The following is a 17,888-nucleotide window of genomic DNA, read 5'->3' as shown; positions in this document are numbered from 1 at the left end:
TCCATATAGCGATATGTAACTAGACTTTATGTTACATGAATTTTTTTTTGTTACATGATTTTTTTTCTTTGTCACATGAATTTTTTCTGATTTCATTTTTATAAACACATCATGTATGCAATTTTTATTATCGAGTTGATAGAATGAACAGTAAATTTTCATCGAACTGATCCAATGAACGATTTAATTCCTGGGGTGTGTTTGGATGACGAGCTTATGAGAGTTTGTCGGAGCTTGAGCTTATGATTTAATAAGCTACAAGTCATAAGCTTTGTTTGGTTGACATTAAAAGTAGAGGTTATTAATTTCATAAGCTCTTAAAAAAAAAAAATAAGCTCCAGCTACCAGCTTTAAAAATAAGCTTCATTTCCAGCTCTATCTCAAAAGTTCCAGCTCCTACTACAAGCTATAAGCTCCAGCTCCAGCTAGTTTCATTCAAATACACCCCTGAACCGATTTTTAAAATGTTGTACCCAAGTATATTCAAAACTATATATTGATATGATTCAGTGATGGGAGTGAATAATCTATAGTCGATATATTGACAACAAAAAGAAACATATACTATGTGTTAAACAGATTATGCAATTCACACATCTTCAAACATATACAGTATATAATTTAAAGTTTTCTCTACTCTTACTGGTATTAAGCAACTACAACTTTGATTGAAATTTGTGAATTACCAATGTAGCCTGCCACTAGGTATCAGTACGTATGACACGATAAAATTTGTTTATTACTGTAGGCAAAATTTAACAAGATGACTTAGATGTCTCTCAAGGGGTGTGTTTGGGTGAGGAGCTTGTCGGAACTTATTGGAGCTTATAGGAGCTTGAGCTTATGATTTTAATAAGCTCCAAGTCATAAGATTCGTTTAATAGACAAAAAAAGTAGAGCTTATGAAAATCATAAGCTCATGAAAAATAAGCTACTTTTAGTAGCTTATGAAAAAAAGTAGAGCTTATGAACTGAAAAATAAGCTCCAACTAGTTTACCAAACACTTATAAAAAATTATAAGCTCCAGCTACCGGCTTAAAATATAAGCTACAGCTCTAGCTCTATCTCATAAGCTCCAGCTCCAGCTACAAGCTCCAGCTACTTTCATCCAAACATACCCAAGATATATAAATATCAAATCAAACACGGGTGGAACATAGTGTTACCCAAAGAGGTATCCTAAACGGAAAATAAAATTCTACACTAAAAAATTCCAAAAAATATCCCATCGACTTTAAGCACTAAACTTTTCACAGTTCACTTGATTATCTTTATCTTTATATTACTTTAAAACGTATTCGTATTTCACACAAAAGTGATTTTTTTATGTTTTAAATTAGTTTTTTTCAAATAAAGCTTATAAGAAACACCAACCATTTGAATATTTATTGAAACCAAAATGAAATGTAATCAATCAAATTAATTTGATAATGAGAACTTTGTTGGGAAGTTCTTATGAATAAATCCCGTGTTTACAACATAAAAACATATTGAAGGTAGAACTTTAAACAAAACAAAAAACTTATGATTAATTTATGTTTAAATTTGTTTCCAAATCAAATACATACGGGGTAGTACATCGAAGTATCCCAGTATGTGGGTCACGGAAAGGCGGCTGAACCCAAACAGCACTAGCCCTAGGTGCGTATATATAGTATGGATCATACGATCTCATATGTGGGTACGAGTTTAATATAACAGGCGGGACCCTAACTTTGGGGTCTGGTAGCACTGTAGAAGGATGCAATCCTCCTTTCAGATGCAGATGCAGTATCACTTGGGTTAAGAGCATACATCTATGCACAAGAAAGAGCAACTTTATGAAGTAAGTAATGTGTACAGTATGTATGAGAAATTATTTCAATCATAAAAAGTGAAAAAGTTGAGAAATGACTCGATTGTAGACTAGACTCACTAATGGATCCTAACGACCCGTTAGACACACTAATACAACTTAATCTTCTACAACCAGCACTCTATTACCAAGAGGCACAAAGTCCGGTCAACGCCCTCTATATGCGACGTTTTAATAAAAATGCCATCCATTCAAAAAGTATTTCAAAATATAACGTAGGCAAACCCGCCAAAAGTATACATTCTAAAATGTAAAAGAGTATTGAAAAAGTATATGAATGCATAAGTAAAATGTTTAACAAAGCGATAAACACCAATGTAGACCGACCATGCTCGACCTATAACAGTACGCGTGGAAGCAAACTAAGTACCTGAGAATAAACATGCTAAAAGGTCAACAAAGATACTAGTGAATTCACAAGTTTAATTTATAAGAAAGTGTATAGACCACGAGATTTAGTACAAAATAGTTTGCAAAAGTATATAAAACATGAGCATCCGAAATACGAAGTTTAACACCACACATAGTATCCTATGCGATTTCCTTTTACCTTATAATAATAGTGCACGCCTGTCTAAGTGAAACGTTAACGAAGTAATATACACCACAGTTATTGTAGTGTGGAGTTGTCAAACCCGATATATCTCGCGCTTCATATAAGTAATTTAAAGTATTCGAGCTATGGGCTTTGTAGACAGTAACTCACGTATATAAAAGTTTAAGTACTCGTGTCTATAACGTAAAACATGTGACGACCCGGGAATTTTCGACCAAATTTAAACATAATCTTAATATGATTTCGACACGATAAGCAAAGTCTGTAATGTGAAATCTCATAAACTTTAAAACTATACTCATGTATTCAAATACCCTTTTGACTATTTCCGACGATTCACGAACAATAGTTATAAATAAATATATGTAAACATATATGTAGATATATAAGTTTTTATATTAAATTAAAATAATGAAATACAATATTGATTATCAGAGTTAATTAAGTAAAAATACATATAGACAATAAAAAGTTGTTATGAATCTATATGTATGATCTAAATTCATAATTAATGTAATATATAAATATAAATAATAAATATTCAATAAAGTTTATATTATAATGATACATGATTAATAAATTATGATATTAAAGATAGTAAATGTAATTACAAGTTTTAAAGATATAGTATCATAATATTATTGTTATTGTTATTATTAATACTAATATCAATGTTAGTATTAATTATATTATTATTATTATATATAATACATAAATATGAAATTTTATACAATTGATTTGTTATATAATTACTATTGTTATTAGTATTATAAGTATTATTGTTATCATTATCCATATCGTAATTAGTAATAAGATTACAATTTTAGTTATTATTAATGAATACGAATTATTAGTATTATTAGTCCCATTATTAATATTAAAAATTAAAGTATGTATAATTAATAATATTATGTTTTCTTTATACATACATATATATATATATATATATATATATATATATATATATATATATATATATATATATATATATATATATATATATATAATATATGTACGCAGATATATACAGAGATATATGTTAACAGATTACTATTAATATTTTTAGATCATTATTAATAATATAAGGATTAATATTAATTAGATTTAAATTATATATATATATATATATATATATATATATATATATATATATATATATATATATATATATATATATATATATATATATATATATATATATATAACAATTATATATAAAAGGAAATATATGAAAATCAGTCACATATGATAAAGTTAGTACGATTTTGTTACCAGTTGCCATCTGACTGTATTAAACTCTTGGCCTGGTCTCCAATCAGTTACAAGTCTAGATCAAAATTATCTGTATAAAACAAATCCAGTACAAGTTGATTTAAACTTTATTATATATTTTTTTGTCTGTTGAAAGATGCTTGTCGACTACCTTTTGTATATGAATTGTTCAATGACCTTGTTTAATTTATTCAGTTCTAGCATCACCCTTATCACATATCAATCACAAGTAACTGAATTTGTTGAACTAAAACAGAAAATTTAAAAGCTCAAACCATTTTTTCCTCTGTTCTTCATCTTTTCAGCCAAAATTCGATTTTGTATTTGATTTCAAAAACTAAGAATGTAGAGTTGTTAGGAATCATACATGTAAACTTTCTTCAAAGTCTCAAATCTCAATTTATTATATCCACTTCGAATTTTTTAGTCAAAGTCTTTATTTAAAAAGTCAAACTTATTGTTCTTCAATCGAATTCGAGCTATGTGTTATGATTCAAGTCAAATTAATGATTTGGAAGGATCATAAGAAGTATTTAAAACATATTTCGTGTTGTAACCATCATCCCAAACGTTCAAAAAAATTGAAAACATTTTTTTTTCCATTTAAACTGCGACAGCAGTATAGCTGCCATGGAACTGTTTTTTTTAATTTTGTTTTTCTTTTATTTACCTTCTTTTTCGAGTTCAACTAAAAAATAAACAAGTGTTATTGATTTATGATTATCTGTAAATATTTACATCCATGTTGTGAGGGTTGATACGTCCTCTAATCGAATTAATTGAGAAGAAGAAGAAAGAATGGAAACGGATGAATATAGGATACATATTTATTTTTCGGGGTATTATAGCAGATAAAACAGAAATGGAGTAATGGTTGAGGGTGTTGCGGGTGAGCGAAGGGTCGTGGGTTCGAGTCTCCAATGGGACAGTATATTTTTTTTGGGAATTTCCTACTACTACTACTACTACTACTACTACTACTACTACTACTACTACTACTACTACTACTACTACTATAAAAAAGGTAATGGTAGTTTCCTTTAGTTAGTATTTTCATAGTGTTTGTTTTTCAAATATGACATATATTATTATTTTGTTATTTGTTATCCGAAAAGTTATATTCTATATCTGGGTATACTTGAAGTTAACATATATTGCAAAGTGTTATGCTAATAAAAGGTTTTATCACCTAAATGTTTATTATTCAACTTTTATTATCTCAGAACCAACAAAATAAAAAACTTCAGATTTTGCCCGCAAGATACAACGTACTTTTGCCCTCTTACTTTTTAGGAGACGCAAGGTGTTGTTGTGAGCTTGCTTCTCGACAGACGCAAGGACGCAAAGTGTCTCTTGCGACCTTGCTTCTCGGCAGACGCAATGTGCTTCTTGTTTTCGCCTGCATATCATAATCCATGTTTCTTTCAGACATTTCATCAGACACCTTACGTGCAATTTCCGTATAGCTTTAGTTAACATAGCATTGTTGAATAATCTACGATGGCTATTGCATGGGACCTCTGACCTTCGTGTTTTGCATGTATGATTCAACAATGTTATGTTAATTAAAGCTATACCAAAATTGCATGAAATGCTCAGTTCATATCGATTATAAACGTTTCATATTAATTGGTTTCATTGCGAGGTTTTGACCTCTATATGAGACGTTTTTCAAAACATGCATTCATTTTAAAAACAAACCATAATCTTTATTTTATCGACAAAGGTTTAAAGACATAACATAGATTATCAAGTAATGATAATCTAAAATACAACGTTTACACACGACCAATTACATAATGGTCAATAATAATTTGTTACAACAAGATGTTTTCCGAATGCAGTTTTTAAACATTATCATACAAGCATGCTGACTCCAAATCTTGTCTTTAAATAGCATGCAACAACGGAAGTCTTTAATAGTCACCTGAGAATAAACATGCTTAAAACATCAACAAAAATGTTGGTGAGTCATAGGTTTAACCTATGCAAATATTCGTAATAATAGACCACAAGATTTCATTTTCATAACAAGGTGCAGGTCTGGTCACTGCCAAAAATCATTCATATGATGAACACCTGGTAACCGACATTAACAAAATGCATCTAGAATATCCCTAAAATAGAACCACTCGTCTGTAGAGAAAATCAAAGTACTAAAGCAGTTTAAATTCTCTGACTGAGGCGTGTCAAAGCCCATAGATCTATCTTTAGAATTCGCGTCAATTAGTGGCAACTATAATAAACACTAATTCTTAGGCTACCAAGCTCAAAAGGGCGATATTCGGTATAGTAATCCAACATAGAATGTAGTTTCAAGTACTTGTGTCTATTTTGTAATATATTTATAAAGCTGCATGTATTTTCATCCCAAAAATGTTAGATAGTAAAAATGAGACTATAACTCACTTTCACAGATTTTCAATTCGTCGAAAATCAGACTTGGCCACGAATCGATTCACGAACCTATAACTAATATATAAATATATATCAAAGTATGATAGAAATACATTCACATCATATTTTTATTTACGTGTTGATGATTTAAGTTGTTAAGTTAGCAGTCCAACGTTAGTAGTCCACAGTTAGTAGTCCAATGTTAGTATTACATATATGGTCCAATATATCACCCTGAAATAATCAAGACGTATTGTACAAGACTCAATCATGACCCAAGGTACAACTATTGTCTTAGAATTAATCTAGACGTATTGTGTACATGGTGTCTTTTTATTTATCCGACGTATTGTGTAACTATTGTCTTAAATAATCAAGATTATATTGTATTGTATCGGACTTAACCAAGACTAGTATATTACAAGGAAATACTCATTACATGATTAAATACATGTATAATACAAGAAAAGTTAGCTATGATATGGTTAGTATAGATTTATCAAAATAATCCCGTAGTCATTTTAGCCATTTCTAACCAATATTGTTTTGCCCATAACTTCTTGATTACAAATCGGTTTTGAGTGAATCAAATTGCTATGGTTTTGTAATGAACTCTATTTTCTAAAATTAAACTGAAAAAGTGGTGGTTTATAGTCGGATTTACAGATTACAAGTCGAATTAGAAAGAGGTTGTCATTTCCGTCGAAAGAACGACATCTTGATGACCATTTTGAAAAATATACTTCTATCTTGAGTTTAACCATGATTTTTGGATATATTATCATGTTCATATGAAATAACATTTTCCCAGAAAACAAACTTTAAATTCAAAGCTTAAGATAGCTTTTAAATATCCAACCCAAAACAGGCCCCGGTTTTACTATGACGGCGTATGCTCAGTTTTACAGTGTTCGTCGTGTTTACAAGTTTTAAATCCTTATGTTAGCATATCATATAGATATATTACATGTGTGAGGTTGTTTTTAAAAGTCAAGTTAGAAGGATTAACTTTGTTTACGAACAAGTTTAGAATTAACTAAACTATGTCTAGTGATTACAAGTTATATTCTTCGAATAATAAAGTTATATAAGTATGAATCGAACAAGGTTATGAACAAGGTTACTACCTCAATTTAGAAGATAAACCTACTGGAAATGACAAGAAATAATCTTGAGCTTGAAAGGATCTTTGATGGCTTGGAAACTCTTGAAGTAGAATCATGGAATGAAAACAAATTCAAGTAAGATTACTACTTGATTTAAGATAGTTATAGTTATAGAAATCGAATCAAAGCTTGAATATGAATATTACCTTGATTTAGAATGATAACCTACTGTAAATAACAAAGGTTTCTTGATCTTAGATGATTACTTGGAATGGATTAGAAAGATTGAAAGTAACCTTACAAACTTGAAAGGATTTTCGAAGTGTTCTTGAATGATTGTTTTTATGATGATTATAGATTATAATCAAAGCTTGTATTTGATGAATTCTTGCTGGAAAAATAGTAGATTGACGTTCTTGAAAGAGTGTGTGTGTTTTGAGAGAGAATTAGAAAGAAAATTGGAAAGAAAATGAAGTGAGTGGTGAGTGGTGAGTGGTGAGTGGGGTTAAAAGGAGTTCTAGTTTTGTTTTCTTGCTCATAAGTCATGCTAGTTGTCTAATGGTTGGTTCCACATGTTTTTTGACTCATTAAGGGCTGCTAAGAGCTGATCATTGAGTGTACATATCAATAGTATATACATCTAGAAGCTGGGTATTATACGGGTGAAAATACCATAGGAATACGAGTAGAATTCTTGAGAAAATCGAATGCGATTAAGAGTGTAGTTATCTTTGTTGTGTATAAGTATTTTGATATATGTAATCAAGTCTTTCAAAAGTGTATTAATACATCATAATACGATACACATGTATTCCTTATGATTTAGGGTTTATTTCGTCGTTAATCGATACATATATGTATTGTTTCGAACCTTTAAGTTAGTAGTTTCATTTTAAGTACATAGTTCATTGTTAATACACTTAATGAGATACTTAGTTATCATTTTATCAAGTTAGACATAGTGCATTAATATATCTTAATACAATACATATGTATTTATTTTAATTAAGACGTTTATTACGTCGATAATCGTTACATATATATGTCGTTTCGAAACCCTTAAGTTAGTAGTCTCATTTTATGTATCTAACCCGTTGTTAGTATACTCAATGAGATACTTACATATCATTTTATAGAGTTATATATATATATATATATATATATATATATATATATATATATATATATATTTATATATATATATATATATATATCTCATTATATCATTTTATCAAGTTATGACGTTCGTGAATCGTCGGACAAACTGGGTGGTCAAATGTTTACATAAAACCCGTTTCAATTAATCAAGTCTTAACAAGTTTGATTACTTAATATGTTGGAAACATTTATGCATGTAAATATTAATCTCGTATATATAATCATGGAAAAGTCCCGGTCATTACAGTACCTACCCGTTAAATGAATTTCGTCCCGAAATTTTAAGCAGTTGTAGGTGTTGACGCATTTTCTGGAAATAAGTGCGGGTATTTCTGCTTCAACTGATCTTTACCCTCACATGTGAACTCGTGTCCTCTATGAGCATTCCATCGAACCTGATTGGTATTTTGTTTTGCTTAAGTTCTTTAACCTCACGATCCATTATTTCAATGGGTTCCTCAACGAATTGTAGTTTTTTGTTAATCTTAATTTCGTCTAAAGGGATAATGATATCTTCTTTAGCTAATTATTTCTTCAAACTCGAGACGTGAAAGGTGTTATGTACGCTGGTGAGTTGTTGAGGTAATTCAAGTCGATAAGCTACCGGCCCAACACGATCAATAATTTTGAATGGACCAATGTATCTCGGGTTTAGTTTCCCCCGTTTACCAAAGCGAACGACGACTTTCCAAGGTGATACCTTAAGCATGACCATGTCACCAATATCAAATTCTAAAGATTTTCTTCTAACGTCCGCATAGCTCTTTTGTCGACTCTGGGCGGTTTTCAACCGTTGTTGAATTTGAATGATTTTCTCGGTAGTTTCATGGATAATTTCTGGACCCGTAATCTGTTTATTGCCTACCTCGCTCCAACAAATTGGAGACCTGCAGTTCCTACCATAAAGTGCTTCGAACAGTGTCGCATCAATACTTGAGTGGTAACTGTTATTGTATTAAAACTCTGCTAATGGTAGATGTCGATCCCAACCATTTCCAAAATCAATAACACATGCTGTGTTTGTATCGTCCTTTCACTCTGCCCATATGTTTGTGGATGATAGGCAGTACTCATATCTAGACGAGTTCCCAATGCTTGATGTAACGACTGCCAAAATCTTGAAATAAACCTTCCATCACGATCAGAGATAATAGAGATTGGTATCCCATGTCTGGAGACGACTTCTTTCAAGTATAATCATGCCAGTCTCTCTATCTTATCATCTTCTCTCGTTAGTAGAAAGTGTGCTGATTTGGTAAGACGATCGACTATTACCCAAATCGTATCATAACCACTTGCAGTCCTTGGCAAGTTAGTAATGAAATCCATGGTAATGTTTTCCCATTTCCATTCCTGGATTTCATGTTGCTGAAGTAGCACTGATGGTTTCTGATGTTCGACTTTGACTTTAGAACAAGTCAAACATTCTCCTACATATGTAGCAATATCGTCTTTCATACCCGGCCACCAAAAATATTTCTTAAGGTCTTGGTACATTTTCCTCGCTCCGGGATGTATTGAGTATCTTGTTTTATGTGCTTCGTTAAGTACCATTTTCCTCGAATCCCCAAACTTTGGTACCCAATTTTTTTCAGCCAAATACCGAGTTCTGTCTTCCCAAATATTAAGCTGTTTCTCCGATCCTTTAGGTATTTCATTCTTCAAATTTCATTCTTTCAAAACTATTTGTTGCGCCTCTTTTATTCGAGTAATAAGGTTAGTATGAATAATTATATTCATAGCTTTTACTCGGATAGGTTCCCTTTCTTTTCTACTTAAGGCGTCGGCTACAACATTTGCCTTCCCCAGGTGGTAACGAATCTCACAGTCATAATCATTTAGCAGCTCAACCCACCTACGCTACCTCATGTTCAGTTGCTTTTGATCAAATATATGTTGAAGACTTTTGTGATCGGTATATATGATACATTTGACCCCATATAAGTAATGTCTCCACATTTTTAATGCAAAAACAACAACACCCAATTTCAAATCGTAAGTCGTGTAGTTCTGCTCGTGAATCTTCAATTGTCTAGATGCATAAGCAATTACCTTCGTTCATTGCATTAATACACAACCTAGACCTTGCTTTGAAGCGTCACAATAAATCACAAAATCATCATTCCCTTCAGGCAATGACAATATAGATGTCGTAGTTAACTTTTTCTTCAAAAATTGAAACGCTTTCTCTTGCTCATCCTTCCATTCAAATTTCTTCCCTTTATGCGTTAATGCAGTCAAGGGTTTTGCTACTTTGGAAAATTTTGGATGAATCTTCTGTAGTAACAAGCCAATCCTAAAAATTGGCATATGTGCGTCGGAGTTTTCGGGGTTTTTCATTTTTCAACGGTTTTAATCTTTGCCGGATCAACCTGAATACCTTCTTTGCTCACTATGTGACTGAGGAATTGAGCTTCTTTCAACAAAAATGCACACTTAGTAAACCTAGCGTACAGTTCTTCTTTCCTCAATAATTCTAGCACCATTCTCAAATGTTCTCTGTGCTCTTGGTCATTCTTAGAGTAAATAAGTATGTCATCAATGAAAACAATGACAAATTTGTCTAGATATAGCGCACACACTCGGTTCATGAGGTCTATAAACACAGCTGGTGCGTTAGTCAATCCAAATAGCATAACCATAAACTCATAATGACCGTAACGCATTCTGAAAGCAGTCTTTGGAATATCATCCTCCTTCACCCGCATTTGATGATAACCGGAACGTAAATCAATCTTCGAATAAACCGACGAACCTTGCAGTTGGTCAAATAAATCGTCGATTCTAGGTAGTGGATAACGGTTCTTAATGGTAAGCTTGTTCAACTCTCATTAGTCAATACACAATCTGAACGTACCATCCTTCTTCTTGACAAACAACACCGGAGCTCCGCATGGTGATGTGCTTGGTCGAATGAAACCACGCTCCAAAAGTTCTTGTAATTGACTTTGTAATTCCTTCATTGCGCTGGGTGCAAGTCTGTAAGGAGCACGAGCTATCGGTGCAGCTCCTGGTACAATATCTATTTAAAATTCAACGGATCGGTGTGGACATAGTCCCGTTAATTCTTTCGAAAATACATCGGGAAATTCTTTTGCGACGGAAACATCATGGATGTTCTTTTCTTCGGGTTTGACTTTCTCGACGTGTGCTAGAACAACATAGTAACCTTTTCTTATTAACTTTTGCGCCTTCAATTTACTAATAAGATTTAACTTCGCGTTGCTCTTTTCTCCGTACACCATTAAGGGTTTTCCCTTTTCGCGCATAATGTGAATCGCATTCTTGCAACAAACGATCTCTGCTCTCTCCTTTTTCAACCAGTCCATGCCAATTATCACATCAAAACTCCCTAACTCTACTGGTATCAAGTTAATTTTAAATATTTTGTCAACCAGTTTAATTTTTCGGTTCCGGCATATTTTATCGACTTTAATTAATTCACCGTTTGCTAATTCGAGTAAAAACTTATTATCCAATGGCGTTAAAGGACAACTTAATTTGGCACAAAAATCTCTACTCATATAGCTTCTATCCGCACCCGAATCACATTAAACATAAGCATGTTTTTCATCAATAAGAAACGTACTCGTAATAAGCTCCGGGTCTTCCTGCGCTTCCGCCGCATTAATGTTGAAGACTCTTCCACGGCCTTGCCCATTATTATTCCCTTGGTTTGGGCATGCTCTGCTGAAATGGCCCGGATTTTCGCATCCGTAACAAATAATAGAATTATTTGTTCTGTTATTTTTATTGGCCGTCGATCCATAGACGTCACTATTCGTTACACTATGACCATTTTTGTTACAATTGGTACATACTACCACACAGAACTTATTCGGGTGGTATCCTTCACACCTTTTGCATGGAATTTTCTGCCTCTTGTTGTCATTGTTGTTATTGGGATTATTGTTGTTGCGGTTATTGTTGTTGTTGGGATTACGATTGTTGTTGTTGCGATTGTGGTTGTGGTTAATGTTGCGATTGTTGTTGTGATTGTTGTTGTTGTATTGGTGACCTTTGTCACCGTTATCTTCCCACTTCCTCTTACCTTCTTTTATTTTGGCCTCCCCGGTCGCCAATTCCTTATTTCTTCCTTCAATCTGGCCCATGAGTTTGTGAGCCATTCGACTTACCTTCTGCATTGAGGTAGGTGCGGATGCACTTACATTCTCCTGAATCCTTACCGGCATCCCCTTCACATATGCGTCAATCTGTTCTTCTTCGTCTTAAAACACTACTGGGCACAACAGAGATAACTCTGTGAATCATCGCTCATATGAGGTGATATCGTACCCCTGAGTTTGTAATTCTCTAAGCTCTATCTTGAGCTTATCAAATTCATTCCTGGGACAGTACTGCTCATTCAACATGTGTTTGAATGCTGACCATGATAGTGCGTAAACAGTATCTTGTCCCACGTGTTCGAGATAGGTGTTCCACCAAGTTAACGCAGTACCTGTGAAAGTATGCGTGGCGTACTTCACCCTATCTTCTTCAGCACATTTGCTTATAGTAAACACAGATTCGACCTTCTCTGTCCACCGTTTCAGTCCGACTGGTCCTTCAGTTCCATCGAACTCCAGAGGTTTACAGGCACTGAAAGCGTTGTAGGAGCATCCTACATGGTTTCATGTGGAGTTAGTTCCACTGCTAGACCCCGAGTGATTGTTGTGCAGAGCAGCCTACACTGCGGCTATGTTTGTTGCGAGAAAATTACGGAATTCTTCCTCGCTCATATTCAAGTTCTGTCGAGTAGTCGGTGCCATTTCCTTCGAAAATAGCCAAAAGAGTTAAGTTAATCATATAGAATATTAGGAGTAGTCAATAGTATTTTGTAGCATAATATGAACTTATTATAAAAGCTTTTTCTTCATATTAGCGTTTTATAATTGTAATTCGGGTAGTACCTACCCGTTAAATTTCATACTTAATAGCTAGTACAAAAATTAACTACTACTATTAAGATAATATTCTACCATGAAAAACTTAATTCATCAATACTTCACGCTTAAACTTCTGGTACAATATCTTACAATCATACAATACCGCTATATTACATACAACATAGCACATGATAACTTTTATACAAGGTGTGAAGTAATGGTAGCTGTTGAGACGAATCTAGATAGACTCAATTCATTCAGTAAAAACACGCAACTCATAGGACCAAAAACAACACACGCACTCTGGTTTTACCAATACAATTTCCCACCCTAGGTCAAGTGGAAAATAACCTTTGTGGCCCTTATTAGTGTAGCACGTTGCGGCGTCGTCAAAAGGATGGCAGTTACGCAATACCCAACAGCGTCGTAATAAATCAAGAACCTTGGTTCTCACCTCAACCACCAAATCCGATACCAGCGAAAATGTTTGATTAAGGATTTGTAATCCCATGTCTTTTTCCTCTGTTTGGCGAGAGGCAATCATAACCAACCCAAATACATAACATGCTTCTTTTAGTTGCATATTTGCAGCTTTTTCTAAATAATGAAGTCCTATACCGGGATATATAGAATCAAAATAAGTTCGCAAACCATGGCGAAAAATCGCATTAGGGTTTCCATAATGTATAGCCATAAAGAAAATACGGGCCAACTTACGGTTTCCCCAAGGTGAGATACACCACCTATCAAAGGAAAGCCTTTTATAAACCAAGGCATGTTCGGAATGCTTATCAAATGCCTTGCAAACTAATTTCGCCATAAACAATTGAGCCGATGAATCCTGACCAACTCTAGACAAGATTTCATCAAGCATTTCCTGCGGCAGATCTTCTAAAATATGCGGTTGTCTAACCCTAACATCCATTTTCATATTTCGTTTTATACTATAAAAGAGACGAAAATTATACTTAGATCTATAGAAGAAGATGATGGTAAATAACAAGGCATAACAAGCAATTTTCACATATAGCATAAAAGTACAAGCACGTTATAATACATATATTACAATGCATGGTAAGAGTAAATGACTGCAACTCCTTATTCAGACTTATTTGCTTCTTCTTCCTCGGACTCAGTTAGTTTTGCTAATTTCCTAGGGATAAATCCCCCAGTCCTAATACGAGCAGTCATTTTCATACCCTTTTCAGAAGGACCTAGTCTCTGAGATGTTCCAGGTCAATAATTAAAGTTTAAATGATACGGATGTTTACGGTATGAATGGTCAGGGTTATTCCTGATAACTAATGGTCCATCAGGCCTGGGATCGGATTTCTCTATCTTGATAGATGGAGATTTTCCCTTATTGTTTTTCTTTTCTTTAAACTGAGCCGGTGTAATTTCTATCACTTCATCGGAATCCTCATCGGGATTCTCTTCCGGTTCCTTAGGAAATTAGGAATCTTCCCAGTATTTTTCTTCCTCAGCGGAGACACCATCAACCATTTTTAACTTTGGTACATTGGTTGAAGATTTTGACTCAATATCTGAGTCGCTTGAGTGACTACTATAATCGGAGTTGTTTGATAGCCTAGCATGATCGGATGAAGTCATCTAACACATAATGGCAAGCACGTTAAGAGATTAATATATCACATTATATTTACATGTTAAGAATATATAGTTTCCAACAAAAGTGTTAAGCAATCGTTTTTAAAACAGGCACGGTCGAATTCCAGACTCACTAATGCATCCTAACAAACTCGGTTAGACATACTAATACAAATTTCTGGTTCTCTAAGACCAACGCTCTGATACCAACTGAAATGCCCCATTCATATCGATTATAAACGTTTCATATTAATTGGTTTCATTGCGAGGTTTTGACCTCTATATGAGACGTATTTCAAAGCCTACATTCATTTTAAAAACAAACCATAACCTTTATTTTATCGACAAAGGTTTAAAGACATAATGTAGATTATCAAGTAATCATAATCTAAAATACAACGTTTACACACGACCAATTACATAATGGTCAATAATAATTTGTTACAACAAGATGTTTTCTGAATGCAGTTTTTAACATTATCATACAAGCATGCTGACTCCAAATCTTGTCTTTAAATAGCATGCAACAGCGGAAGTCTTTAATAGTCACATGAGAATAAACATTCTTAAAACGTCAACAAAAATGTTGGTGAGTCATAGGTTTAACCTATACAAATATTCGTAATAATAGAAAACAAGATTTCATTTTCATAACAAGGTGCATGTCTGCTCACTGCCAAAAATCATTCATATGATGAACACCTGGTAACCGACATTAACAAAATGCATCTAAAATATCTCCAAAACAGAACCACTCGTCTGTAGAGAAAATCGAAGTACTAAAGCAAATCAAATTCTCTGACTGGGGCGTGTCAAAGCCCATAGATCTATCTTTAGGATTCGCGTTAATTAGTGGCAATTATAATAAACACTAATTCTTAGGATACCAAGCTCAAAAGGACGATATTCGGTATAGTAATCCAACATAGAATGTAGTTTCAAGTACTTGTGTCTATTTTGTAAAACATTTATAAAGCTCATGTATTCTCATCCCAAAAATGTTAGATAGTAAAAATGAGACTATAACTCACTTTCACAGATTTTCAATTCGTAGAAAATCAGACTTGGCCACGGATCGATTCACGAACCTATGACAAATATATAAATATATATCAAAGTATGATAGAAATACATTCACATCATATTTTTATTTACGTATTGATGATTTAAGTTGTTAAGTTAGCAGTTTAACGTTAGTAGACCCCAGTTAGTAGTCCAATGTTAGTAGTACATATATAGTCCAATATATCACCCTGAAATAATCAAGATGTATTGTACAAGACTCAATCATGACCCAAGGTACAACTATTGTCTTAGAATTAATCTAGACATATTGTGTACATGGTGTCTTTCGATTTATTTGACGTATTGTGTAACTATTGTCTTAACTAATCAAGATTATATTATATTGTCTCGGACTTAACCAAGACTAGTATATTACAAGGAAATACTCATGACATGATTAAATACATGTATAATACAAGAAAAGTTAGCTAGGATATGGTTATTATAGATTTTATCTAAATAATCCCGTAGCCATTTTTGCCATTTCTAACCAATATTGTTTTGCCTATAACTTCTTCATTACAAATCGGTTTGAGTGAATAAAATTGCTATGGTTTTGTAAAGAACTCTATTTTCTAAAACTAAACTGAAAAAGTGGTGGTTTATAATCGGATTTACAGATTACAAGTCGAATTAGAAAGAGGTGGTCATTTCCGTCGAAAGAACGACATCTTGATGACCATTTTGAAAAACATACTTCTACCATGAGTTTAACCATGAATTATGGATATATTATCATGTTCATATGAAATAACATTTTCTCAGAAAACAAACTTTAAATTCAAAGCTTAAGATAGTTTTTAAATATCCAACCCAAAACAGCCCCCGGTTTTACTATGACGGCGTATGCTCAGTTTTACGGTGTTCGTCGTGTTTACAAGTTTTAAATCCTTATGTTAGCATATTATATAGATATATTACAAGTGTGAGGTTGTTTTTAAAAGTCAAGTTAGAAATATTAACTTTGTTTGCGAACAAGTTTAGAATTAACTAAACTATGTCTTAGTGATTACAAGTTATATTCTTCGAATAATAAAGTTATATAAGTATGAATCGAACAAGGTTATAAACAAGGTTACTACCTCAAGTTTAGAAGGTAAACCTACTGTAAATGACAAGAAATAATCTTGAGCTTGAAAGGATCTTTGATGGCTTGGAAACTCTTGAAGTAGAATCATGGAATGAATACAAATTCAAGTAAGATTACTACTTGATTTAAGATAGTTATAGTTATAGAAATCGAATCAAAGCTTGAATATGAATATTACCTTGATTTAGAATGATAACCTACTGTAAATAACAAAGGTTTCTTGATCTTAGATGATTACTTGGAATGGATTAGAAAGATTGAAAGTAACCTTACAAACTTGAAAGGATTTTCGAAGTGTTCTTGAATGATTGTTTTTATGATGATTATAGATTATAATCAAAGCTTGTATTTGATGAATTCTTGCTGGAAAAATAGTAGCTAGATGTTCTTAAAAGAGTGTGTGTGTTTTGAGAGAGAATTAGGAAGAAAATTGGAAAGGAAATGAAGTGAGTGGTGAGTGGTGAGTGGTGAGTGGTGAGTTGTGAATGGTGAGTGGGGTTAAAAGGAGTTTTAGTTTTATTCTCTTGCTCATAAGTCATGCTAGTTGTCTAGTGGTTGGTTCCACATGTTTGTTGACTCATTACGGGCTGCTAAGAGCAGATCATTGAGTGTACATAACAATAGTATATACATCTAGAAGCTGGGTATTATACGGGTGAAAATACCGTATGAATACGAGTAGAATTCTTGAGAAAATTGAATGCGATTAAGAGTGTAGTTATATTTAATGACTATAAGTATTTTGATATATGTAATCAAGTCTTTCAAAAGTGTATTAATACATCATAATAAGATACACATGTATTCCTTATGATTTAGGGTTTATTTCGTCGTTAATCGATACATATATGTATTGTTTCGAACCTTTAAGTTAGTAGTCTCATTTTATGTATA

The 17,888-nt window shown here is 32.9% G+C and overlaps 1 protein-coding gene across 1 annotated transcript; it reads right to left on the bottom strand.

The window, feature by feature from the left end:
• Positions 1-13,484: 13,484 nt before the first annotated feature.
• On the bottom strand, positions 13,485-14,051 carry LOC139840532 (putative F-box protein At1g67623). Its single transcript, XM_071830820.1, has one exon. The coding sequence runs from the start codon at positions 14,049-14,051 to the stop codon at positions 13,485-13,487; it is 567 nt and encodes a 188-aa protein (XP_071686921.1).
• Positions 14,052-17,888: the final 3,837 nt, after the last annotated feature.

Source organism: Rutidosis leptorrhynchoides, chromosome 1 (assembly GCF_046630445.1).
Source record: "Rutidosis leptorrhynchoides isolate AG116_Rl617_1_P2 chromosome 1, CSIRO_AGI_Rlap_v1, whole genome shotgun sequence".
In the NCBI taxonomy this organism is placed as follows: Eukaryota; Viridiplantae; Streptophyta; class Magnoliopsida; order Asterales; family Asteraceae; genus Rutidosis; species Rutidosis leptorrhynchoides.
Note: the sequence above shows the minus strand (reverse complement) of the source record. Positions and strands in the feature narration are given on the sequence as shown.

What these genes read in the sequence shown, in the direction of transcription:
- LOC139840532 (XM_071830820.1), bottom strand. Translation starts at nt 14,051, where the DNA reads ATGGCGAAATTAGTTTGCAAGGCATTTGATAAGCATTCCGAACATGCC.